This window comes from Canis lupus, chromosome 29 (assembly GCF_048164855.1).
Source record: "Canis lupus baileyi chromosome 29, mCanLup2.hap1, whole genome shotgun sequence".
NCBI classification, from domain to species: domain Eukaryota; kingdom Metazoa; phylum Chordata; class Mammalia; order Carnivora; family Canidae; genus Canis; species Canis lupus.
Window position 1 is genome coordinate 13,844,942 of NC_132866.1, and position 27,714 is coordinate 13,872,655.

At 43.8% G+C, this 27,714-nt stretch overlaps 2 protein-coding genes and 1 long non-coding RNA gene across 7 annotated transcripts in view; 2 read left to right on the forward strand and 1 right to left on the reverse strand.

The window, feature by feature from the left end:
• Positions 1-422: 422 nt before the first annotated feature.
• On the reverse strand, positions 423-26,477 carry ENO4 (enolase 4). Of its 4 annotated transcripts, XR_012020525.1 has the most exons (15): positions 26,230-26,477; positions 20,876-21,004; positions 19,936-20,126; positions 16,867-17,015; positions 14,836-15,002; positions 14,610-14,741; positions 12,990-13,043; positions 11,677-11,733; positions 9,390-9,557; positions 6,959-7,084; positions 5,505-5,700; positions 3,835-3,902; positions 3,607-3,660; positions 3,184-3,301; positions 738-756 (listed from the first exon to the last, which is right to left on the reverse strand). XR_012020525.1 is itself a non-coding variant. In XM_072805170.1 (14 exons), exons 1-14 carry the CDS (start codon positions 26,392-26,394, stop codon positions 602-604), a joined length of 1,875 nt encoding a protein of 624 aa, XP_072661271.1. In that variant the 5' UTR covers positions 26,395-26,474; the 3' UTR covers positions 423-601. The 4 variants fall into 4 exon arrangements, 3 of the variants coding, with proteins under 3 accessions (XP_072661271.1, XP_072661273.1, XP_072661272.1); XM_072805170.1 differs by lacking the exon at positions 3,607-3,660 and having other exon boundaries at positions 423-756; positions 26,230-26,474; XM_072805172.1 differs by lacking the exons at positions 3,607-3,660; positions 20,876-21,004 and having other exon boundaries at positions 423-756; positions 26,230-26,474.
• On the forward strand, positions 9,567-13,848 carry LOC140620814 (uncharacterized). The gene is made up of 2 exons (XR_012020529.1): positions 9,567-9,874; positions 13,587-13,848. It is a non-coding gene; the product is annotated as an uncharacterized lncRNA (long non-coding RNA).
• The window catches only part of HSPA12A (heat shock protein family A (Hsp70) member 12A), a 160,521-nt gene continuing 158,988 nt past the window's right edge, over positions 26,182-27,714 (forward strand). For both annotated transcript variants that reach the window (XM_072805166.1, XM_072805165.1), the window contains exon 1: positions 26,182-26,395. Coding sequence is in view for 1 of the 2 variants with exons in the window: in XM_072805165.1 (XP_072661266.1) it covers positions 26,393-26,395 (3 nt within the window). In the remaining variant the exon portion in view is untranslated. The remainder of the gene's footprint in view (positions 26,396-27,714) is intronic.

A 27,714-nucleotide genomic window follows, 5' to 3' on the forward strand; every position in this document is an offset into this window, starting at 1 on the left:
CCTCTGAGATGCTGTTGCATAAATAATTGAGCAGTTAATTACCTTAAGACTATTTATGCACTTACTGATGGGTTTATTCACTTATACTGATTCTTTTTCCAAAAAGGATCTTAGGACGCCCACAAGCATGTAAGTAAAATAATAAAGATGAAAATTTAGAAAGAGGAGGGAATCAGGGAAAAGAATTAAGGGTAAGGAAGTCAAAAGAAGCCTTTGGTGGTTACAAAAACTGAAGTTCTCACACTTCTTCCTGCATGAGGCTGGCTACAAAAATGCGTCTGTGCTTTCTGGCATGGATATGTCAGCCACAGAGGTCCTGGACTCTTACTAGGCCGTAGCCCCCCAAGTGGACAGGATTTCTGGTATACAGATGAAATTCCAATGGAAATGAGATGTCTGGAAGACACATCCCACAGGTATAATTTCAGGCAGAAATACTACATATCAATTTATTCAACAGTGAAATCATAAGAATAAAAAGAGTGCACTGGTTAGGGGCGTTTTATAGCAAAACCAATGTGAAGACACCCTTGGGCTCTGCGGGTCTCCTGCTGGCTGTGTAGCCCTAAGCCGGGCGTCCACGGTCCCATCCAGAAGACACTCATGCGTTGGCCGATGCCTCCATCAGTTCAGTGGGGAAGACAGGCTCCGGCAGCTCTGGCAGCTCACCAGTCACGGGGGCCACGGCCTTGGATGCCTTGGTCCCCGTTTCCACTTCGTCATTCAAGGAAAAAAATGTGTGTCCTTCATTGCAACCTATTCAACAACAACAATAAAGTTTACTGTTGGATGCAGTGGTGCTGAGTTTGATGTTATTTGTTCTGGGAGGTAAAGGAGAGACCATCTTCATAAGTGCCCAGTGCCCAGGTATGTCCCCTGGCCACTAGGAAAGGTCCCGGGACTGTTTAGAACCAGGCCTGACTTTGCTCACAAGTTACCTGTACGATACACTTGTTTTGCTCAGTCTACATGGTGCCCTTCTGGAACGTTTTTTATGCAGTGGACTTGGGGCAGAGGCTTAGCAGAGAAGGAGCAGAGGAAGATGATGAGCTAGAGGAGAGGCCAGTCCTCTACACAAGTACAAACCATTGCCAACTAACTGTTCCCGCGTAGACGACTGCAGAATTAGTTCCAGTCGGGTCCATGTGGGCAGTGACCGTGACAGCTCTCAGCTAATAGCTGAGCTTTTATGGGGTTTCCTTATTGTCTCAGTGAGGAGATTTGTTTTTCTGATATTTGGTCCCCTTACCATGTATTGACCACTGTCAATAGGGTGTATTGACCGCAGGCCAATGACAGAGAAATTCACATTACAGGCACACCTCAGAGATAACCACCAGTATGGTTCAAGACCACTGCGATAAAGCGAGTCACATGAATTTCTTTTGGTTTCTTAATGCATATAATAGTTCACACTATGCTGTAGTCAGTGAAGTATGCAATAGCATTAGGTCTAAAAAAACCCAATGTACGTACCTTAAATAAAGACACTTTATTGCTAAAAAATGCTAACCATTATCTGAGCTCTCAGCAAATCAATCACTGATCACAGATTATCATAACAAATAGAAGGATAATGAAAAAGTCTGAAATTTTGTGAGAATGACTAAAACACGACACAGAGACGAAGTGAGCAAACGCTGTTGGAAAAATGGCACCCAGAGACCTGCTTGACACAGGGTTGCCACAAACCTCCATCCTGTAAAAAACGCAGTATCTGAGAAGTGCAGTAAAGCAAAGTGCAATCATGAGGCGAGTCCAGGATGACCAGAGTTTGGGCCTGGCCCTGAAGCAAGGCCGGGGCCTCTAGTCACTATCCTTTCTGATGCCCAGGAGCAGCTGTTTCTCCTGTGCTGGAGTCTGGCTGGAAATGTGATGGGCCATTTAGGAACTTAAGGCTTCCACATGTCAAGATGACATTAAAAAAAAAAAAAAAAGAAAAGAACAGGGCAGCCTGGGTGGCTCAGCAGTTTAGCGCCTGCCTTCAGCCCAGGGCCTGATCCTGGAGTCCCGGGATCGAGTCCCACGTCACGCTCCCTGCATGGAGCCTGCTTCTCCCTCTGCCTGTGTCTCTGCCTCTCTGTGTGTGTGTCTCTCTCATGAATAAATAAATAAAATCTTAAAAAAAAACAGGTAATACATAGGTGCAATATGATTTTACCTATTTGAAAAAACAAGTCCTGTGTCACACACTAAACAACTAACTTTTGATTGCCCTTACATAACACAGAAAGAGCCTCTCAATTAAATTTTTAGGGTGTGTTTCAGGGTCATTACGTACGTTAAACATGACAAATTCCTAATTACGATTTCTATTGGCTTCTTTCTTCAATGCGTAGTATATTGAGGCCCAATACAGGACTACGTCCTTGCTGTCATATGCAATAACTGGTGTGCCCTACAGTACATTCTGTAATACAATTATCACTTAATAGATTTCATTTATAGCATCCAAGAAAATTTCATATTTTGTCAATACTCCCTAAATAACACATACTTTTTTCCCAGCGTATCAGTGGATTTATTCTATCCTAACATGCAAAATATTTTTAGAATTCCAAAGACAATAACTCGGTGTCTTTAAATATCACTGTGTGCTGTGCACCTGCTTTTGGCCATCACAGTAGCATGAAGCGTAAAAATGCCTATTTGGGGTGTTTCTCTCCATTTAGCCAGTACACAAGGTGCCTTCTATGCGTGCAGATTTGCAGAGGCTTAACTTCATAAATGACTGGTTTGTTTCTCTTGAGACCACATCCTTTCCAGCGTATGACATTAAACTTAACATGCTGTCTCTGCTTGTCTTAAGTAAAAGGAGTTTGTAAGGATCATCAGGAAAACATCTGCCTTTAACTTCACGGGTTGTGCAGAGAGACCTCAACTATAATTTGGACCATAACAAAAGGTAGGCTTGGAGATTCCAATCAATTAATTCTATTGAAAAGCACCACGCAGCTTATTCATCAAGAAGCAGGGCGAGAGAGTTTTCAACATTCAGGTAAATAGATAATCCATTAAGAAAACAATGCACATTGTAGCAAATGCCACCCTAGTTTTGTCAGCACTTAGTTATAGTCTTTGGATCCCCCTGCCCTCCTGCCGAGGGCCTCCCATTCCCCTTCTTCCAATCTTTGTTTCCTTATTCATGGCTAAGTGAAAACAAAGCAAGAAAGCAGCACGTACCCAGTGTTCCATTCTGGACAAGCTCTTCCTCTATAGTAAAAAGGCGGTTGTACTTAGTCACCCGTTCGCCTCGAGAAAGACCTCCCAACTTGATAAACCGGACACCGAGTCCAATGGCCTTAGGGGGTGGGGGTGGGGAGGACAAAACTGATTTTAAATGAGAAGTCACATATTTTGCTAAAATACTAATCGTTCTTTAGGGAGAAAGGGCACTGACCCTGTGTGCTGTTTTGGGTTTTTCTCGTACACCTTCGTATTTTATCTTTGCATAGGTAGGGTGGCCTGCTTACTGAGCGTGGCAAAAGATAAAGAGCATGACTACACATCAGATGCTTTACTAGTCATGTGAGCATGCTGATTTTATCTAAGAACATTCTGGCCTTTCCCCGCTTCATTTTAGGTGGTAAGATTGCAAGTGCTCACCCCAGCCATTTAAGTGTGCTCATCATTTTCCCAGGACTTCAATTTTTCTTCTTTCTAAAAGTTCAAAGATTAGCTCTTTGCAAAAGGTAGCTGTCTGGGAGGAAGCAAGTCTATTTCATAAAAGGTTACATGACTTTCTCCGCCAAGGACTGCTTTTCTCTGAAATACCAATTCTTGATAAAAGCAGTGTTTTGGCAATTCTGCAATTGACCAGCTTTCAGTACTTACCAAATCGACCAGGCTGTCATCAGACGACTCTCCTTCTGTACTTCCGAAGACGGTGATGTGCTGCTTACCTGGGAGCAGAGCAGTTCTTTTCAGGTTTAGATGGCATAGAAGCAATGAGCTTAAGCTCATATACATATATACATGTATATGTATGTATGTGTCTACATGTATGTGTGTGCATACATGTATTTATGTGCATATATATGAGCCTCTGGAACCAAAATTTAAAATTTGCCAGAAATTTATAACTTTCTTGTGAAGAGTCAGTGATTTGACCACCTGAGAATTCTGACCTAACCATTTGTATTTTTATTACCCTTTCCAGTAGCTCAGATGCTAAATACTACATGAATGCCCCATTTGATCAAATTTAAGATAACCGTAAATTGTAAGATAGACCTTTATGACCACGAAAGGGGGAAAGTGCTCAAATTAGATTGACATACTTCTAAGACCACAACTGTTAAAATAGGATTCCATTTTGTCCATGTTCAGTGTAGAAAAGTGTGCATCTTTGAGACAAAATACACAGTAAGGGCAAGGGTACCACCTGGGGAGTTAATATGCCCTGTTGGATTTCACAGTTCATCGTGTAAAATTTTATTCAAAGTAATCTGTTGTTCTGAATGTTAACTTATTAGAAGAGCACTGCTGATGGTACTTAATCCAAATTTGAAGATCTCAGAAGCCCTTGAAATTTGCCAGTCTGCAAAGAATGCAAGCCAAGGTTCTTCCTCTAGAGACTGTTTTAGAGGCAGAGCTATAGTAGCAATCCAAAGTGAATGACAATGCTGGCTGAGGGGTAGGCCCAGGGGGAAAGGCCAGGGCTGGGCCTCCCATCTACCACGTACAGGACAGTCCTGCCTGGTTCCTAGACTGGCCATCCACAGGACAAGGGACTATGGGCATTCTACTCCATTCTCTGACACCAGCCCAGGCCCCCCAGGCTGCCAGCCTGGCTCTGAGTCCTACTCCAGGTCTTAGACAAGCCTTCTGCCTGGTTCCCGAGACCCATTCATGTTTCAGGCACTGTGTGTAAATGAGCAAGACTCCTGTGAACTCATGCGAGTTTAGAGTCTAGTGAGGGATACCAGACATTAAATAATCGTACAAGTAATTATGGCCAATACTATAAAGAGAAAGTATAGGATGCCATGAGGAAGGTCGAGAGCAACCAGGGAGGGGCTGGGAAAGCCAGGAAAGTCATATATATCTGAAAAGATTTCCTTTTAAGGAAAGACCTGAAGAATCTGGAGTAGTTAACCTGGTAAATGGTACCGGGCAAAGCATGTTCAAAGACCTCAAGGTGGTAAAGAGTTTGAAACTTGGGAGGAATTTTTAAAACAACATTGTGGGTTGTGGGGGGGAATCACTGTCATGTGTTGTGAAGCTGATGGGGCGCTGTCCTTAGCCACACCTGTGTGGCAGCTTCACTCAAGGGGTGGCCTCCTGAACTGGCACTGTTTTTGGAATGCTGTGAAGTCAGTCGGTAAGCTAGCTGCAGGTTGTCTTCCAGCACCAAAGCTCTCTCAGATGGTTGGAAAATTATAAAATCTTTTTTTCAAGATTAATGCCATGCTTTTTACTAACTGATAAACTGCATATTTTTGGCTCCTTGTATAACCAAGTTGAGTTTGTTATGAGTCTTACAGACCTATACTTTTACTCACTGTCAAGAAGATTGGTTACTTCCACCAAGTCAGACACCGTCGTTTGATTGGTGTGTTTTATGATCACCCCGCTGGATTTGGGGGTGCTGTTGTTGCCACCCTCTAGAAGCTGAGAAATGCTTTTGGATGCAGCTCCTGCGATGATGTAACACCTGGAACCAAGAGTATTATAGATGCTCTCCCACTGTTCAGAATCCTAGATAAATAGTTAAGAATTGATCGTTATAATATATTAGGGCATGATCACAAAACAACAGGAATCTTCTAGCACCTAATCAGAGTTATGCACCTTACTGAGATCCACAAAACCGTTTCTGTTGTATCTGTGGCTGAATGATGCCTGAACCACAGCCCCACAAATTAACCAACCTCATGGAACAGAAACTTCAAGTGCTTAAATTTGAGCTTAAAGATCTGGTGAATCAAATGTTTAACACACATTAAATGCTCCACATTGATTCTCAAGTCCTTCAAAACCCAGCTGTTCCTACCCACTGTATTGTCCATGACACTACTAATGACTGGCTGGCCAGAACATGTCACTGTTATTTCTGGTGAACAGAGAACAGGAGGAGATGTGGCTGCAAGGGCTCTAGGCCCTCATTCTCAACACTGTTGTGTTTTGTTTGTTTGTTTTTGGTGAGACCATCACATGAAATGAAATGCTATTTTTTAACTGATGATCTACAAAGTCTCCCAAGCCGCTGTCCCACTAGAACACACTAAGCACGGGCACCTTACCACATTCACACCAGCTGAGGTCAGCCCAGGACAAGCCCTGGAAGATGGGGCTGGCAGGATGAAGAGCTCAGTGATGGCTCCATGAGTGCTGGGATGTGGCATGGGCGGGGGGGCTGGGACCCTGGGACAGGATGCTGCTCTCTTCTTGTGCCCCAAATTTAAATCCATGCATTATCTCAGAGAGGGGATCTGTTAAGTATATCTAATGGTTCTCCAATTCACGACATCAAGAATTTAAGTTTTGGAGTTTCAGAGCATTAAGGACGATGGCCTTCTGTTGCACATGAGCAACCCTCATCAGATGCAGTAGCTGGAATGGATCGAAACACCTCTCCATCTGAAACCTTTGCAAAAATACAGCTTTGTGACTTTGATGCATGTGTGGTAAGTGGATCTGGGTTATAAACATTTAGCCCAGCTGATGTCCTGTTTCGGGGAGCACTTAATGCTGGTATGTGATGGGCCAGCTGAAGCAGCAGCTGCAGGGCGAGTGCCCCTCCAGCGCTTGGGAATAGCTCCCCTCAACCTGCACATGGGCACACTCCCATGCGCTTGTGCTTCAGCTGCGTGTGTGCTTGGTGTGTGCCTTCTCTCAGGTGTGCAGAAGGAAGGCACCTCCACCCCAACCCAAATTGCAGTATTTCGAGTGATCAACCCAAAAGAATGAGATTTTTGCTCTCTGTGCTTAAAAAATTCAAGTTCAATCCCATTACCTCCTTCCTGAAAGGATCAATTAAGGCGATAATTGAAGGGAACTTGTTGATCAGATCCACATACAGGTCAAGCATCTCAGCTGTGTTTTTGTGTATTCCCGTCATTACTTCATACTTTCCTTTATTCTGGTAAGTGTAAAGACAATAAAAAAGAGAAATGATGAATTCCTCAAATGCTAAAGGTGGGATTCCCATTTGTGTTTATTCATTGCACATAAAAGATTGTAAACATTCCTTTCAGGCCATATTCCCATGAGAAATCTGTGTGCTTTAGTTTAAATAACTGTTAAATATTAGCCTGGGGAAATCAAGTCATCATTCCTTTTCATGCTCCATGGAACTCCACCCACTGACTTCAGATGAAGACTTCTGCACAAAAGACCAAGTACACAGTAGGAGGGGAATAATTTCTTCGGTCTGTGACGTGGTGCCAGCTACCTGGATGCTTGGGTCGACGGGTGATGACATAAATTTATAAAACAGGAGAGCAGTGCACAGCTTCCCACTCACCAGAACCCACCATCTTTCAACTCACAGTAAACAAATAGCTTGTCTCCTCTACTGTGAATATCCTAAAATTTGAAAGCAGGGTGAGACTTTTCATATACAAACAGCCACTATGAAATGTCAAGTGACCCATGTGAAGGCATCTCCTTCTCAGGTAGCCGGCAAGCTCTAGTAGTAGCCATCTGGTCCTGAAAGTATAGAGTTCTAGTTCAATTCCATTCATTTGAAGTCTCGAAAGCCCCTGAGTCCTCAAGAATGGAAGTAAACAGGGCTAACGGATCTAGTGTAGTGTCTCTGCAAAACATATTTTTGATTTCCAAGTCTGTGTACCTGGGTTATTCAGGTACCAGGAAGGAGGCAGGATGGAACAGAATGGTTTACTAACGCCTTCCTGCTATGGCTGTTAATGGAATGGATTCCATTGGAATTAAGTAGCTTCCAAAGAAGTCCATGCTTGAAAGGATTTTATACTTTTTTCAGATTAAAAAGCAGCCAGAACTTTTCGTTTCTTGACTGCAAAACCTTGAAAATCCTATCTTGTCAGTAAAGAAATGCTAATGACCTTGAATTAACATTGTAAGAATTATTTGATATCAAGCTAATACATTTTACTGCATATAAGCAAAAAAATACCCATTCTAGCTAGCACTGGCAGTCAGTATATTCATAGTTCTCGGTATACGTTGCTGATGAAAACATGCAATTATTTTTTGTAATAGTATGCCTAGGAACCAATCATTATGTGGAGAATAGGAAATTACATTAAACATGCCTTCATGCGCTTAGTATCTTTAGAAAAGTTAAAAGGACTCAGAAGTCAGCTGAAACTTAGGGTTCTTGTATGCTGTTCAAGTTTTCCTTTGAAGTTAAAAAGAATTGCAAATTAAAGCAGAATTCTCTGGTCACATCCCCTGAATTTGACATTAATGACCAAGTCACCACAAATGTACGTCAACATGCTGAGCATTTCATACAACACAGACCTAGCATTTGTGTATTTGAAAAAGGGAAGTATGTGTAGAAGACAGATAGGTCTTATCCGTTTCCCTCACATGCCAGTTTGCCAAGTTGAAAGGTGAACTGCTGGTGTGTTACCATGAGGAAGTGAAGACTGCAGCTTTTTAAAAATGAACCTGTTTTCCTTTCTTTTTAAACTAATTGCCCCCACGTGGTGTGGTCTCTGGGTGAAGATTCATCGCTAAAGCCCTGTCCTCCTAACCCAGGCTGTGGATAACACCGTGGATAGGCTTAATTGGATAAAAATATATTCTCCATAAATGTCAATAACTTGGAAATATTTTTAAAGATTTTATTTATTCATGAGAGACACAGAATGAGAAGCAGAGACATAGGCAGAGGGAGAAGCAGGCTCCCCGATGAGGGACTCGGTCCCAGGACCCTGGGATCACGACCTGAGCCAAAGGCAGACATTCAACCGCTGAGCCACCAGGTGCCCTGGAAATATTTTTATATTTAAAAAGTGAGTCACAGCAGAAACCCTGAGAACCACTTGTCCAGAAGGGCTTACCAAGTTATACTTACAATGGGTCCATTTTCCATGCTTGACAAATTCAGCATCTACCAACCAAATAAGTGAACTCAGGAGAACATACCGGTTTGTTATTTTTCAATAGCTCTCGTAATTGCAATGTAAGCAACCCACTTTAGTAATTTTTGTTACTGAATTTCTATATGTAATTATTTTGACATTTTCCACTAATTTAAAAAATTATATGGTTATGTTTTTCTCTGGTCATTAGCTAACTTGGCTTTCTCGACTCCATTTATATTTGGAACCTGCACACAATATTAATGAAAGCAGTAGGATCTGTTTGGAAAATATTCAGATAGGCTCTTCTTTTGAGTTCTAATTTAAAAATAATGGTACCCAACAAGAAGTGAGTGTTCTGGAGCAGAAACTTACGTAATCCATCAGCTCATGTGCAGCACAGTTGATGGCTAGATGCAGGTTTGTCCCCATGTCCAGCCCCAGGTTTGCACAGATGCCTTGTATCAGGAGCAGTGGCTGCTCTATGGTGTCATAATTAATGGTTAAACAGCCAAGATGGGACATCTTGCCAGTGATGGGCTGCTATAGGACCAGAAGCAAATGATGCATATAAATATAGAGCAGTAAGGTTCCTGGAGCTTTCTGGTTATAAACTAGGCACCAGGATAACTAGACACAGCTCTCTAAACACGTGGGCCTCTGAGTCTCCACTAACCTATGGCCAGGTGTCACTCATCTCTGCATGACATTTGGGCATATGATTGCCCAAAGGGTCAGAGTAATTTTCTTACCCCCAAGATTTGAGGCTTGACCTGGGAACATGCTTTTCTCTCTTTGCTGTGCCTATGTAATCTGTTTATCAACTCTGACCGCAAGCTGACCTGAGCCACAGCCACCAGGTTGGTGAATCTCCAGGCTGTCCTTGTAAACGTCTGTCTGGCCTGTCCCTAACTCTGCCCTCCTCCACCCACTTCCAGATCTGCTCTTACCTGTATCCCATTTTCCCTTTGAATATAAGTCTTAACATAGAACCCTCCTTCAGGAAAAGGTTTTATTTGAAAAAGGATAGAAGATCTCTGCCCACCTGATGCAGCCCTGTGGATGGCTTTCAGTGGAAGGTTTGGGACTCAAAACAGCCCAGGGAAAGGCAGCCACGTGTTTCTGTTGCAAGGTCAGCCCCGATGTGCCCTCCTCCTAAATTGCCGCTATGCAATTATAGCACATTTGAAGCGGTATCGGTGATTCTGAGGGTGTTGCGTATGTGCAGGCACGCCAAACTCGAGGGCAAACGTGAACCTAGGTATCAATATCCCATTTCTCTGATGATAGCACGAGTTAATTATATGAACCATCTAACGATTTTAATGTCAGGGAGAGGAACCTTTTATTTGGCAAAGGAATAGCTGGGGCAATTGTTGTGTGTCAACTGAGGAGTTTTGTTAGTCTTCTAAATACTAAAAAAGTATCACTTACTTAGAACTTATCAAATGCCAGCTGTCCTAAGCACTTAACATAAATACATTTTACTCCTTACATCAACCCATGAAGCAGATAATATTATTATCCCATTTTACAGAGAGGTAAGTAACTTGGAACAGATTTTAATCCAGGAAATTTAGCTCTAGAGTTCATGCTTCTTAACTGCATATGGCCACCTCTCTAGAATCTACCATCTAACCTGTTTCTAACAGAAAAAAAAAAAAAAAAAAAGTAGTAAAGCTGATCATGGGGAGGGCGGATCTGGGTCAGAGTTTCTCAGACCACGCAGGACAACCTGCTGGCGTAGGGAAAGGTGCTGATACTTGGTTGCTTGTTCATCATGCCCTGGCTCTCTTGTGAGGTCTAATGTTAGGGTGTCATGCTCATCCCAACAGATAAAACTGTCAAGTACTTAACTTTCTGGTGTATTTTTTTTCACACATTTCTTTTTTCTCTCCCAATTGTGAGGAGGAATTTAATGTTTCACCTTTACTAGCCCCATCACCATTTGCATTATCTCAGGGTTATATATATATATATATATATATATATATTTTCTTACGGGTTATTCCAACCATACTGTTGAATGTTCGGGCATATGAGAGGTGTATCTGTCAGCACACCCACAGTCACCAAAGCCATTGCCTAATCAGGCTGAGATGGCTTCCTCAGTCTCTTTGCAGCCACGCTGACCAATTTTGACGAGAACTGTTTGTCTGATGCTACTGACAAAATCTTGAGCTCCAGTAATGGTTCGTCTGAAATGGTGCTTCAGTGCCTTTTCAGACCCAATGAAAGAAATGGCTATCATTTTGTGCCTTTTCTTTCTCTCTTACTTGGTAGGAGTCAGATTAAAATCGAAAACATTCTATATGCCTTTCAGTTAGTTATCAGAGATAACTGATAACTTCCCCAACGCTTCACCTATCAAGTTTCAAATATAATCTCTTCTATGGGATACACAAATGCTTCTCCACACACTCTGGGATGTCAGTGGGAGAGACAAGTGCTGGCCCGGCACCCTGTGGCCAGAGAGGTGCAGCAGAATGAGAGTCCAGCTCTGGGGTTGTCCGTTTTAGTGCTTTTGCAGGAGCATCACTTGGTAGTTTCCATGTGTGTTAGCCTGGGTCCTGGCGCATAGTGACCGGGAGAGGAACGAGGCAGGGAGTATGTAAATGAATTGTGTCCTACTGAAGTGTGGTAAAGAAATGCATAAACTTACTTGACCTCTTTTGCTTCCATTATGCCCTTTTCTGGTCTCTGTTTTTGGAGGAGGGGTCTGTGGGACAGAAGATAAGAGAGAAATCACTTGCAGTTTTCAGACCTGTCTCTGGTAGCAAGTAGAACTTCAGGGCGTGTGGCCCGTCCACTGCTCTGGGGCTGGACTAGGGACACTGGGAATCACAGACACACACACAGACACACACACACACACACACACACACACACACACACACACAGAGGCAGGGACCATACCATCCCCTCTGGTTTTGAAAAACTCCAAACTTTGAAACATCTCAGTTTCAGGTACCTGTTCCCTTTAGTTCATCCTTACATTCTGCTTCCAATCACACACATGAAGTGTGCATATTCATGCATTTCTACTTGCATAAATAAAGTATTATTCACTCATATGAGGTGCCCTCCTTGCCCTTAAGGAGCAACACCACTGTGGGATTTGCTTTGAGATTGTTTTGAACATTGTTAAGGTCCACACACTCTCTGCAGGGTGGATTTGACTTTTGGAAACAGCCGAAGGTCATCAAATCTGATGAACCTGGTATGTGTCATGTCATTTAAGATGAAAAGCAAAGCTAGTTCCCAAAGATTATTGGGCATTTTCAATACCCATAGTGTGGGGTGTAGGCAGCATTCTGGAGCAAGCATGCAGCCCTTTAAGGATACATTTTAATACCCAGCATTACTGGCTCTGTAAATTGGGGCATGTTTGGCAAGAGTCAGCATGGCTCACACCGGCGTATATGCAAATACAGTTATCCTGCTTCTTTTCACTAGGGAGACAGCTGAACTGTCTATCCCCTGGTAAAAGTACCACGCTCAGAAAGCCAATCAATGTGCAAGGCAGGAGACATAACTGTGGTGAACAAGATAAACACAGGCACAAGCAGTGACTCATCCATACAGCTGCCTGTCATCACCCTGCCTCTGGGGCTTCCCCGCAAGGGCTACCTAGCCAAAGGCTCCCCATTTGCCCAACACCGAATTCTAAGCAGACACCAGAGTCTGTGCCTTAATCATTACACTAAACTGCCTTGCACATCCTTTAGGGTGCAAATCCTAAGGGATGATCCTAGTATAGAGCCAGACTGATGAGATTAAGTGCCATTAGAAACTGGATCCATGGCCAATGAGGGAATGTATAATCTTGGTTTATATGAGAAACCCAAGGCAAATGAATACATTTTATATATCAATAACAACAATATTGAGTTAATTTCATAATGAACTATAAAAATTTGTATGCTAGAAGGTGTCAGTATCAGCAATCAGATCCCAGAGATTCTCTTTACGTACCATTTCGATTGTTTTGTTAATATGTTTCTGAATTTCCAGAAGCATCTCCACACCCTGTAAGTATAATAACCATGATCTTCCACAACTGTAGTCCAGAAACTTTAAATATAAAAACTTTTTTTTTAGAAGATTTACTTATTCATGAGACACACACACACACACACACACACACACACACACACAGAGGCAGAGACACAGGTAGAGGGAGAAGCAGGCTCCATGCAGGGAGCCCGATGTGGGACTCAATCCCGGGACTCCAGGATCATGCCTTGAGTCAAAGGCAGATGCTCAACTACTGAGCCCACCCAGGAATCCCATAAATATAAAAACTTGACAGCACACACTGGCTATTTCTAACTGAATATTTGTAGGGTCTCTGATAAGGCCTCCTAGTTAGTAGATTAGATGTGGTCTACAAAATCAGAAGATTAAATGTTAATCTTCAGCCCTCAAGTTGTATTTCGTTGAATATGAATGAGGCTCTTCTCACTATCCTTTCTTCATTGTTCAGAACTGACTGGGTCAATTGGTTGGATCAAGTCAGCTTCATTCTCTCTCATAGTGTCTTGGCCAACCTGTTTGCAATGTATGTCACAGGTCACCAAGGGATTCTGCGTGACAGTGTGTTTGAACCAGTATGAAGCCACTGTCACTCAAAAATAGAAAAGTATATCCCAATGATTGTGGGATCTGCACTCGAAGACAAAGAATGGCATGCCAACTGCTCTGGTACCCAAATAGCACAACAGATACTACGTGCAGGGAAGATCCTGGTGCTAGAGTCTGAACGTGATCTGACACATGGTGAGCCAGCTATGAATTTCTACTATTTTACAGTTGATCCATCATGAGGTAATAGTTATTCTTTTAAAAAAATAATTCTTTATCACGAAGAAATTCTCTTGAGATTTTCTTTTTTTAAATAATCATGCTCACTAGCTTAGATAAAAAGTATCACTCTATGTATTTTACCAGAGGGGATGGAACTTCCTGGACTTCCTGCTGAAAACATCCACTGTAGAACATGAACATTAGTTCTTCCTAATGCCCAACTGGTAGAACATTTCATGATGGTTTAAAGAGGCACATTGACTCGTTCAGGTCACTGAGGAACAGTATAGACGCTAGCACACCACTAGGTATAACGATGCAGCTTAGGATTCCTTCTATCTGTAAGCATGTGCTGAACCTCTCTTTTTGTGCCAGGCAGTCTGTTCCGCCCCGGAGCTCTTAGCCAACAGAACTGGCTGCTAGGAAGGAGCCAGCTTCCCCTTGCTGCTGCCACAGCGCCTTGGCCAGTAAATAGAGATGCTTCAACTCCCCCACATAACAATCTGCCAGCACTACCAAGGCCCGCCAAGTTACTCAGGTGCTGAAAGCCAGAGATCGGAGGCGGTTTAAATGTGGCCCCTTATGCCTGATGTCTTGCTTTCTCCCCACTTCTCTGATTTACTAAAATATATATTGTTTTCATTTTATATTTAATTCTCTCTCCCTTGGTGTCATAAGCCTTGGGGCCCTACACTAAATACTCATAGGTGATGGAGTGTGGTGGCTTTTTTGTTTTGTTTTGTTTTGTTTTCTGTTTTAAGAAAAAGTAGGTGAGATAATAGAAGGTACTTGTTTAGCTGTTAACCCGGGATGCGGTATACACATCAATTCTTTCATTAAATTCAGCTTGCCCGGCGATGCCTTCCCACAGCTGACCAGAGACACCATTAGCAAAGGTACAGTGAGCTTTGCAGGCTGCTCCTGGAAGATGGAAAAACAGGGAGAAACCAGAAACACGGTTCATTGGTATTGAGATACTCAAGGGGCCTTGGAACAGAATTCAACGGGCACTGACCTGCTGCTTCAGTAATGCGATATTTAAGTAGAGGGGATTATTGCCCAGGATGGCACTGGTTTTGGCCACAGCTAGTGACACGGCCCCTATGGCCATGCTGCCACTGAGTACGGGTTCAGCAGGTTCTGGAGGCAGAATAGGTTTCTCTGTGACAGTATCATTCCTTCCTAGGAGGGAAAAAGTGATAAGGGATTCCTTCTGAGGACTTTTGACTATGATAAAACTCTATGTTTTAATGCTTTGGTTACAGATGTGAGGGCTCAGCATAAAGAAAGGGGGGAAACTGAGGCTGGATAGATTAGGCTCTCCACCTCAACTCCTAAGAAGAAGCTTGTGTGCTTTCACTTACTACTCCCTAATGTTCATCATCCATAGCCATGGATTTTGCCACTCTTGAGAAATTTTCAGACAATGAATATTAACTCTTTTGACAATTATATAGGGCAGGTACTGTTATCCACACCCGCATATAAGTAACCGCGGGCTTAGGTCAAAGACTTGCCCAATATCCAACAGAAAGTGAAAGAAGACCTGGGCAGTCTTTGAATTCCAAGTCCTTTGTTTCTACACTCTCCATAGCTCCTGCATATCCAGCTTTCTGTTGAACACGTCTCTTCATGTGTGTGTATATCTAACTAGCTACCTTGCTGGCCAACCCCGAACAGATGCCTTGTTGTATTAGAAATGGCTTCCAGATGCAGCCATCAATCCTCGGCCTCACCTGTCTTCCACTCTCATTTGCTGCCAACCACCCAGCCTGCTCAGGCACCACGCCATCCATGGTAAATCTCTAGTGCCCCTCTGGGCCCTCCCCCAGCTGCTGGCCTGGGTCTGGTACATAAGATAAGTGGAAGAAAGTATGTAAGTGTGTAACAAATAGCAAAGGTTTAGCAAATTACTGTCCCCTCCTACTTCATCCCTTATGTTCCAAGTTCCATCAATCAACAGCAACCACCAAATGAATGCCCATTGCTGATCTCTACCTGTAACTCAGCAGTGGCCATCCCCCATCCATAGAGATTGGTCTTATATGATTCTTTTGCTTGGGGAGAGTCCCCTTCCCTCTCTGGCCTCAGCATCTGAATCTAGGAAATAAGAAACCATGTCTCCATGGTCTCTATGATCCCCTTTGTGGTTCTGGTGCTTTCTTATTCAAGGGAATTGGGGGTTTACTTTATGCTTTGGCATCATGGTAGGTATTGGTGGTACTAAAGCGAATGAGACATGATTCATGTCCTCAAGGAGTATGTTGGAAGGACATGAAACTATTTACAATACTAGCAGCAGCTCTAGAATTAACATACCAAAGGGGCTGATGTTCACAACATGTTGGAAAGCATGGAACAAAGGGCCATGATAACTTTGAAGATTTGCTTTAAAATAGCAAAGTGATCCAAAGAAAAAAAATTTTTTAAGGTCTTATTTATTTGACAGAGAGACAGTGAATGAGAAAAAGAGCATGAACAGAGGAAGAAGCAGACTCTATGCTGAGCGGGGAGCTTGATGTGGGGCTTGATCCCAGGATGCTGAGATCATGACTGGAGCAGAAGGCGGGTGCTTAACTGACTGATCCAATTACGTACCCCAAGAATACTTTCATTAATACGTTATTAATAGGACTGACAAAATGTTGTTTATGCACATCAAAGGATATCACTAATCTTTAAAATATGGAGTGACTTTGGATGAGCTAATGAATATTTGGGGGGGGCAGTTAAAGGTCCCCCAGGCCACTTTCTTTTCCCTGTCCCCAGCACTGCCATGGTTCCATGACTTTGCCTGGTGAATGTTCACCTCTGGGTAAGAGATATCTTTTTCTTACAAACAAAAGGAAGGGTGGGAGAGGGTAAAACCCTGCCTTCCCCAACATCGCAGTGTTAAGCAAGGAAGCAGCATAGAGGACGGATGGTACCTGGGGGGAGCCTGACCTAGGTCTGCAACAAAAAGACACTAACTGGAAAGGCAGTCGGCCTTTCAGCCTTTCTTCCTCGCACACTAGTTATCAAAGGTTCTGCAAGATGAGCCACTGACCTTGCTTTTGTCCTTTTTTTTTTGCTGGAGGTTGGGGAGGAGGAGGTGGTGGTGGCAGAGGTAAAGGGATGGGCGCTGTTGGGTCTTCCAAGCTCTTTTCCAATTCTCTCCTCTCTTTATCTTCCTGTACTTTATTTTCAAAGAATGTCCTTTGTGGCAAGAAAATATGGCTTTACAATGAATATCACTGGTAATTTTGGCCAGTTTGAGTGCTGACCTCCATTCAATATGTTTCAACAATTAACTCTGCTTTTTGGCCACTTAAAAACAAATCAGCTTTACTTTCCAAGGCCTCAAAAATAATGATGCTGTTGCAAAACTGTGTTCAACAGCTGAAATTAATTTTGGCCTGGAAATAAATGTTTAAAGATTTTAGGTGCTTGTTTTTTTTTTTATTTGAGCCTATTTGTTTATATATTTAAAGTAAAATTTGAAGACCTAATTTGATTAAGAGCTATTGGATTTTCTTTTAGAATAAGTGACCATCAAAAGAAAAATGAGTCAAGAATAGAAAAACAGTGAAATATATAGCATAATGGGCAGGAATTCATTTTCGTTTTTTGGTGGAGAGGAGAATTTAAAATGAATAATTAAAAAAAAAAAAAACAACTTTTGGGAAGTCCCAAAAGGTACACACAAAAATAAACTCAAAATGGATGAAAGACCTAAATGTGAGACAGGAATCTATCAAAATCCTAGAGGAGAACACAGGCAGCAACCTCTGTGACCTTGGCTGCAGCAACTTCTTGCTAGACATGTCTCCAAAGGCAAGGGAAACAAAGGCAAAATGAACTACTGGGACTTCACTAAGATAAAGAGCTTCTGCACAGCAAATGAAACAGTCAACAAGACTAAAAGGCAGCCTATGGAATGGGAGAAGATATTTGCAAATGAGTTATCAGATAAAGGGCTAGTATCCAAAATCTATAAAGAACTTATTAAACTCAACACCCAAAGAACAAATAACCCAATCAAGAAATGGGCAGAAGACCTGAACAGACATTTCTCCAAAGAAGACATACAGATGACCAACAGACACATGAAAAAATGCTCAACATCACTCTGTATCAGAGAAATATAAATCAAAACCACAACGAGATACCACTTCACACTGGGCAGAATGGCTAAAATGAATACTTCAGGAAACATCAGATGTTGGGTAGGATGTGGAGAAAGGGAATCCTCTTACACTGTTGGTGAGAATGCAAACTGGAGCAGCCACTCTAGAAAACAGTATGGAGGTTTCTCAAAAAGTCAAAAATAGAACTACCCTATGACCCAGCAATTGCACTACTTAGTGTTTATCCAAATGATACAAACATAGTGATTTTAAGGGGCACCTACACCCCAGTGTTTATAGCAGCAATGTCCACAATAGCCAAAATAGAGCCCCGTTGTCCATTGACAGATGAATGGATAAAGAAGATGCGACATATATATATATATATATGTTTATATACATGTATCATATATATGTATATATGAATATTACTTAGCCATCACAAGGAATGAAATCTTGCCATTTGCAATGACATGGATGAACTAGAGGATATTATGCTAAGCAAAAGTCAGTCAGAGAAAGACAAGTACCATGTGATTTCACCCATGTGGAATTTAAGAAACAAAACAGATGAACATGGGGGGAAAGGAAGGAAAAAATAAAATAAGATGAAAATAGGGAGGAAAATCAAAAGAGAGTCTTAACTTTAGAAAACAAACTGAAGGTTGATGGAGGGGAGGTAGGTGGGGAATGGAGTAATTGGGTGATGGGTGTTAAGGAGGGCACTTGATGTAATGACCACTGGGTGTTATATGCACCTGATAAATCACTAAATTCTATCCCTGAAACTAATAATACAGTATATTTTAACTAAATTGATTAAATTTAAAAAATAAAGGATGTAATCCAGCAAGTCCAGAAAGAGGAAGATATAAGATAGAAGAAGCAGGACAATAAAGCATCTCTATAGTAGGCTAGAGGGGAACCAGTCCAGATGGAGGTTTGGGGAAGAAAAAGTCCAGGAGAAAAAGAATGCCATAGAACAGAAGGTCTGAGAAAAACTACCTTGGGAAATAAAATGGGCAATATGGTCACAGCAGATGAGAAGAAAAAACTCAAACGAAACCAAAAACAATTGAAAAAATGTTTTTACAAAGGTTATGATACAAGTCTGAAGCAAAGTGAAATGTGATGAAGCTTTGAGAGAGAATCCAGTTGACCTTTGTTTGGCCAAGGGGCTTGTGGCATCGGACCTGCACAAGAGCAACAGTAGTGCTACTCTTACTTGGTTGGGGACTGAACAATATTTACTCAGCCCTAGCAAACACTTCCTTGCTTTTCTTTTTTTTCTTTTTTAAAGATTTTTAATTATTTATTCATTCATTCATTCATTCATTCATTCATTCCTGAAAGACAGAGAGAGAGAGAGGCAGAGACACAGGCAGAGGGAGAAGCAGGCTCCATGCAGGGAGCCCAATGCGGGAGTCCATCCCGGAACCCCAGGATCACGACCTGAGCCAAATGCAGACTCTGAACCACTGAGCCACCCAGGCGTCCCATTATTTAAAAAATTTTCCTGTGTGAGGTGACGTGAGGCCCTTTGGCCTCTTTCCATGCTTAAGATTCAGTAAAAGTTTCAGTAGAAAGTTTCTCAGGAAAAGCATTAAGAATCCAGATGATGACCTTCCTGTCTCCCCACCGCATACACCACTTTTGAGGGTTTTATACTCTCACGTAGACACGGCAGATGATGCTTATAGTCAATCCTCCAACCACAACAGGTTCCCATGCTTTGCCCACAGGTTGACTCTAATATGTGAAAACCAAGAAAGTGGGACAAAAAAATTTAAGGAAATTAAAAAAAATTTAAATAACCGTATTTTAAAAATAAGCTCTTCAGATGAGAAATGGCATTTTGTGCTAAATTCCACTGCTTCAGCATGTGCTTCTTACCCAACTTCCTGACTGTACCCTCTAGGTAGGACAGACCTGTTTTGTTAGCAGGTGAAATAAAAAGTAGAGAGATAGTATTTGTACTGGACACTTCTGTTTGCAAGTGGAAGATTTACCTGAGCACCTGGTCCACCTCAGCCTGGTGGGAGGGCACCATGCCCCAAAGCTCCTCCGTGATGGTTCCGTTGACCCACTGCACAGCGGTGCTGACGGCCGCCAACCTTTCCACTTGCTCCGCCTCGGCCAGCTCGGGTGAAACGTTCTCATGGACTTCAAAGTGTGTGGAGATCACCACCGAACATACGTTCTGAAAATAACATAAACGGGTCCTACATTTTCCCTCCCTCTTGCAGAAAGGAAGAAATTAGACGTATCCAGCTTTTAACGTGCATGATATTTTATCACCAGTTTCAAAGGGAAAATGAGAATATATAATTTTCTTTGAGATATTTTTATAACTGTTGAAACTGTATGGAACCCAACTTCAGGGGAACATTTAAAATTAATACCTTATTAAAGTACACTTATAAAAATCTTACTCTGAACTTCATTTTTTTTATCACTACCTCTCCAATAAATAGCTAAAAGGATACAGATTTAATCATAATTATTTGCTTCCCAGAGACTGTAGCAAAATTATTTCTAAGAAATATGCAGCAATTAAAATGACTTGTTATAATTATGAAAACAAATTTTCTTTATATAGATCAGCATACATATCTATAAATCTATGTCAATCTATATATAAATGTGTGTGAATCTATAAACATACCTATAGATTTATAGGCCTCATCACATTAATGATGTCAGAGTTTTGAAACTATTTTTGTCCCATTTCTCCAACTTGGATCATCTTCAAGCTAGCATGCCATGTCTGTACCAATGTTACACTTAAACCTAATAAAACCATAATGCTTGTGTGGTTCATGCTTTATGTACGTGTGTATGTATATATTTCACAAATGCTGAATTTCAAAACATTAATTTTCTACAATTTAGACAATAAATGCAATGGAGTCAGGACACAGTGAAGAACACATTTAAGCTGCTTCGTACCTTGGGAAAATTTTGAATGGTGCAGAATATTTCCACTTGTAGGGTTGGAAGCCCCAGTCCATCCAATACATTTTTCCCCACTACTTTGCATATGGTGGGAGGCTTTGCAAGTTTAGCAAAGCAGTTTGCCTTCAACACACACAAAAAAACAAAAATTAAAATACCATGACGAATTTATCTTTAAAATTTACTCTACCTTCTACTAAACTTCTCCCGAGTGTCCTCCTGCAGGGGGTGGAGGGTGGTGCAGCTAGGCTAGCAGCAGCTTGGTGGGAACTGCCCTGCCCTCACACGCTGCTGAGATTTGGATTAACCTGATGGCAGGGTCTCTAGTACACAGAGCAATTTGTTTTCTCTTGAACTCTCAGCAAAAGCTCACATACATTTTTTATTATAATTATAAAACATGACTTTATTTACAAGCAAAATGAAACATTATTTGAACAAACTTTGTTTTTTTAAAAAATTCTTTTATTCTCATAGAGTTACTTTAAAATCAGTGTTAAATGACAAAAACCCACAATATAATTTGAGAAGTCAAATCAATGTCTCCATTTTACAGAACAGTATCTAACAAAATATAAAACTTAAAAGCATCTAAAACACATATAGGCTTTTTTTTTTAAAAGAACAGATCATTGTATTGGCCACTGTTTTAAGTGCTTTACCCACATTATTTATACCTTATAACAACCCTATGGAATCAGTGTTATTTTTAAAATCTCTACTCTACAAATGAGGAAACTGAGTATAGAGAAATTGAATCTTTTGCCCAAGATTGCAAAATAACCGGCTGAGCTGTGATTCACATCTAGGCAGGTTGACTCCAGAATTCATGCTAATCGCTATCCATTGATGAGGGAAAGGGAGAAGGACATACCTTCAATTCATAGCATTTTAGGAAGAAAAATTAGCATGAGGAATGTGGTTATACTCCCTATTTTTATCAGGAATATGAGGCCCACACTAACTCTGGCTATTCCAGAAGCAGATAATCTTCCATCTGCCACGCTGTCTTCCATTTCTGTTTTGGTGATGGTGCCTCAGAGTGAAAAATGTAGTACATGTGAATTTAAGGGAGGAGAAAAAAAAACAAAAAACTCAGGATTAGAGGCTTAGCCATATTAACTTACCCTGAAACAAAGACCTTTGTTTTATTTAGATGATTCCAGCTACCCAAAGGAGGAGCATAGTTGTTTGTAAATTATTACTTAGTTTCTCTGAAGAGACTCCTACTTGGAAGGAAACTGTCCATCAAACATGACACATTTTGGAAGGTTATCACATACATTTCTTAGAGACCCCTTGTCACTTTTTAGGAGGCCCTAATCCATCCTACTATTCAAGATACAAAAGTCAGCTGGTCTCTAGAACGCTGTGATGCAAACTTTGGAAACCTTCTGGGGTCCAGTTTTTTTTCCTCCCCACAAGGCATCTGATATTTAAATGGTGAAGGCTTCTGCAGAGGCTGTATTTACTCGCCAGAGGTTCACACACAGAACATTTTCAAAGAGGGTTGTTGGAACCTTAGTAATAGCAGTTTCATTGATGTGGGAAAGCAGAAGCCATTTGGAAGTGATCCAAGAAAGGGACGGAAGAGAATGAAGTGGAGGCAGAAAGCCACTCAAAAAACCTGAGTAAAAAGATACAAGATGGTGTGCCACACAGGGGAGCAGGAACTGGGGGGGGGGGCGGTGAAGGCACACCCTCCTCGACCTCTTTATCACCAGACTGTATTTGGCTCTTTATTTGCATTCGTTGCAGACCAGGCCTCTGATCTATCAGTTCAAAATCCAATGACCTCAACATACATAACAGGTCACCTACTACCCATCAGCAACGTGTCAGCTCACAGGTGTTGCCCCAGAACAACTAAAGCAAAAGTTAATTTTCAAGCCATCCATCTATGCATATATATTAAGTATATATATATTTAAAGATTTCATTTATTTATTTTACAGTGTGGGCAGCAGGAGAGGCAGAGGGAGAAGGGAAGCAGACTCCCTGCTGAGCATGGAGCCCCCCAGACAGGGCTCTATGCCAGCACCCTGAGATCATGACCCTGAAACCAAAAGTCAGAAGCTCAAACACTGAGCCACCCAGGCACCCCAAACCATCCATATATTTTAAGGACGATGGTTTGTATGTAACAGAGTAAGTGCCTCAATGAATTTAGATAGAGTCAGGAGAGAAAAATATTATCTAGCTTACATGTTGTGCATTATAGTGAATTTGATGCAACTAGCAATAAGCATCCACAATGTACAATATTATGTTAGGCGGAGAAAGGAGCTAACATTTTTAAGTATTTAATATGTGCCTTGAAGGAGGGTCTTGTTTGTCACTGTATCACACACTACAGTGCCTGCCTTTAGGATTCCATAAATTAAATCATGTATAAACTAATAGGTGTCAGACACATCCCAGGGATCTTTGTATATACATCGTGTCGTAAAACTCTCAAAACAACTCTGTAAGGTAAATCCTATTATCTCCATCCCACAGATAAGCAAACTGAGTTCCAGAAAAATTGTACAAAGTAAAATAACCAATGTTTTCATTATTCACTACTTAGTAACAGACTACCCCAAAATTTAGTGACTGGAGACATTTACTCACTCATGATTCTACAATCATGTAGAATGTATGGGCTTATCTGGGTTATTCTTTTGGCTTGTCTTGCCTGCGGTCTCCTATTCAGACTCAATGATCTGGAGGCATGACTGGATCCAGAGTATCCAGGATGATTTAACTCATGTGTCTCAACCAGGATGGTTAGAACATCCTTGGGGCTGGCTGGGCATGTCTTTCTCACAGGATTTCCTGGAGGTACTCCATATGCCAGAGCCTCTCTACTTGATCTCTTTCTCCAGTAGGGTAATTGGACTTCCTGGCAGCATGGTGACTGGCTTCCAGGAGGGAGTGTCCCAATATTACAAGTCTCAATATGGCAGCACTTACCATGCCTTTGTCTGCATCATGCTTGGCAAGGTGCTCTTGATCAAAGCAAGTCCGGAGGCCCAGTTCCAAGCCAGTGTGGGAGGGATTTACATAAGATAGTCACAGTGGGGGAACATCAATATAATAGTCTGCTATAGCTACTAAGTGGCAGGGATGACAATCAAATCAGATCTGCTGACTCCCAATCCCAAACTCTTTCAACTAAGCTCTATGATGAGGGACTAAATAGTATTGCAATTGCCCCCAAGGGTCTTCCTCATTACTTAATTCCTCTAGTATGTAACAGAAGTAGAGAAGCGGCATTTGAGCTGAATGTTGGAGAATATGTATTTCACCAGGCAGACCAGGGGGAGAAGCCCAGAGCAGCAACGTTGGGTGGAGGAATAGGATAAGCCAAGGGGAGGGAAGTGAGGAACTGAGGTTTCTGAGCAAATGAGTGATGGTCAGATTTAGGATTAGGAATGCTGCTCTGGCAGCACGATTTGGGCTAGACTCAACAGAGGGAGAGACCAGATGAAAATATGGATGGCCAAAACCAGGGCAGCGACAAAATGAAAAGGACATTGTCTCCTTGCCAGTCCAATTCCTGAACATCCTTCAAAGTCCAAGCCAAAACTTTCTCAGACACTACAGCCTACAAGGATCTTTCCTCATTCCTGAATTCCTTGACAGGCCTATCAGTCTAGCACACAATCATTTATCACCTTATCAACAGTAAGTACTCCAGTTAGTTTCTGTATCGGTAGCTTTTGTCCCTAACCAAGGTATAAGCTCCCAGAGAGCTGTACAAACCAAAGTCCTGGCTGCCTAGTAGACTGGAAAGGACATCACACTGAGGAAAGTTTCCAGTCTTAACTTTTGCACTAAGTAGCTGCGAGACAAGGGCTTGTGGTCTTTGTGAAATGAGGAAGTTAGACTAGTTAACTTTCAAGAATTCCTCCTGCAAGAGACAGTGGAAAGAGAATGGAATTCAGAGTCGTGTTCATTCCTCTGTGCCACAAATAAGTGCTTGAGTGTCCACCAGGTACCATGCAATGTGCTAGGTACTAGGGACACAGACCTGGTTTGACTCGTCACTGTCATTCACTGTGTCCCTTGGGAAAACCATCTAAATTCACTGGGCCGCAGTTTCCTTATTTGTAAAATGAAAATCATAATCTTTACCTCTCAGTGGTCCTAATAATTAAGCGAAATGATATAGGGCAGCCCGGGTGGCTCAGCAGTTTAGTGCCTGCCTTCAGCCCAGGGCCTGACCCTGGAGATCCGGGGATCGGGTCCCATGTCGGGCTCCCTGCATGGAGCCTGCTTCTCCCTCTGCCTGTGTCTCTATCCCCCTCTCTCTGTGTGTCTCTCATGAATAAATTAATAAAATATTTAAAAAAAAGTGAAATGACATAAATCACATAGCACTGCGAGCTCATCCCTCCTCACTTCTTCCCAACTTTCAGCTTTCACTTCTAGGCCACGACTGAGTAAAATAAACCTTCAGGGAGCATCCTCCGTATCCACTGCCTCAACAGCACGTGGTTTTGAATCTTGTACACACATTGCGCTTCTTGACTGCGTTTACACACTCTGCTGTCATATTGCCTCACCCGACTGCGAGCTCCTACCAGTCCCAACCGCGCTGCCTCCCAGAAGGAAGGCGCTGGCTTAGTGCTTCACGGATCTGGGAATAACACGCTTGCTCAAGCCTCGGGGCTTAGGGCTGTTTAGGTACCTGATCTTGCGCTGGGCACGGGGACCAGGCAGGTGTTAGGGAAAAGCCCTTGCTGTCTACGTTGCTCGCAAGCCTAGGCAGGGGCTCATCGTGTGCAGGAAATGACTTAGGAACACTCGAGGGCAGTCAGTCCAGGCGAAGCGGGCAAGACCGACGGGGATTTGGAGTTTGGGTGCAGCTGGCCGGGTGGGGCTGGGCATCCAGGAGCAGAAGGGCGCGCACTGCAAGGAGAGCGCAGGCTTGGAAGTGGGACTTGGAAGCCAGGAGCGCAGGCTGGGCACGAGGCCCCGGGGAAGGCTGAGCCAAGCTGCAGCAAATGCCAGCCAGGGCGCTCCTCCGCGGGCGAGCGGGGGCCGCAGCAGGCGGGCAGCTGAGCTACGCGGGGTTAAGATCTGCGTTGAAAAAACACCTGGCAACCCACCGGGCGGGCCGACGCAGAGGTGGCGAGGAAGCCTGCCCGGCCCCGAGCCCAGACCGCCCCTGTCCTCCGGCCGCTTGCACTTTCTCGCTCGGGACCCCCTCCACCCCGGCTCCCCGCACCGCTCGGCTCCGAAGCCCGCGGGGGCGGCGCGCGTGCGCATCTCTGCGGCGCAGGCGCGTGGCGTTGCCGCAGCGCGAGGCGGGGGGAGGGGGAGAGGGGCTGGAGGGAAGCGTGTTTGTCCCAGGTCCCTACCAGGTGCCCGTAGACGTCGGCAGGCTGGAGGTAGAAGGTGGAGTTGAGCAGCTCTTCCAGCCTGCGCGGGACGTCGTTCTCCCGGTAGTACTCCATCGCCTGCTGCTTCAGCTTCTGCAGCTCCCTAGCGGTCCCAAAGCTACGGCCGCCGCCTTCTTCTCCCATGGTAGGAGATTTAAGGCTACAGCGGGGGTTAGCCTGGGGGCCTGCGAGCGTCCTGCCCGTCGCTAGGCAACGCAACGAGATCCCCGACCCCAGCTCTCGCGAGGTTTCCAGCCGGGTCTCTGGCTGCGGCGGGAGCTGCGCTCTGCTCCCCCGCCCTCCTGCCTCCCCGCCCCGAGGGGCTGGACCCCGGGCTCGGGTTCCCTTGCCCCCCGCCCCCCGCGACGCTCTTGCTCTGCTGGCCTCGTCTTTCACCACTTTCCCCCACAATTTCCCCGATGGGGGTCACGCTCTCAGGAAATGCATTCTGCGGAAGCGTGGGAGCGTTAGCCCCTGCCTGCAGGGGGAGACCCGAGCCTCGGGCGGCGCGTCGTGGTCCCCCCCCCCCGCCCCGGGCCGTCGTGCCCTCCCCGCGCCCCCTCCCACTCCCTCGGGGCTTAGGGTCCGTGCGCTCCTCGGGGTGGCGAGGGCGTCCCGCGCCGGCCCACGCCTGGGGGCGGATGTCCCCTCCCTGGGCCCTGGAGGTACCAGGCATTAGCCGCCTGCCCTGAGCCTAGCGGTGTGCTGGCTGGGCACCCTGCGGAGGGCAGGCGAGAACCGGCTGCGCGCCCCCGACCCCGACCCCGACCCCCACCCCCACCCCCACCCCCACCCCAGGAGATCAGTGGGAGGGAAAACCAGTGTGGCCCCCAAATGGTTGTGGCTCGGACAGGCCTAGGGGTGGAGAATGACACAGGCAAGACTTGGGAAGGAAAAGTGGGAGTAGAAGACGTCACTGGGTCCTATCCCTTCTCTTGTATCCTGCGAGGCTGCTTCAGTCTCTGCCCCCCGCCCCCCCTTTTAAAGATTTTACCTATTTATTCATGAGAGACACACAGAGGCAGAGACACAGGCAGAGGGCGAAGCAGGTTCCCTGTGGGGAGCCTGTTATGGGACTCCATCCAGGACCGCAGGATCATGACCTGAGCCCAAGGCAGATGCTCAAGCACTGAGCCACCCCGGCGTCCCTCTCTGCCCTTTTAAATCCCGCTGCCTCCATGGCTTCATTGCACCTGCCAGGTGTCCTGCGCAACGATAGAGCTTCTTGTGCCTTCTGCTCTAGATAATTCTGCAGGAATGGGCCGAGATGGACAGGGTGTTCTCGTTCTGCTCTTGCCTCTTTGTGTTCCTGACTTACGCAGATCACCTAAAACATCTATGCTGTGTTTTGCTCATCCGGAAAGCAATCCAATCTAGTCTGCCTGCTTCACAAGTCACTTAGGATAAAATGAGAAAATGAATGAGAAAACAATTTAAAGCCAGATAGGTATTTTCGCTAGGTGC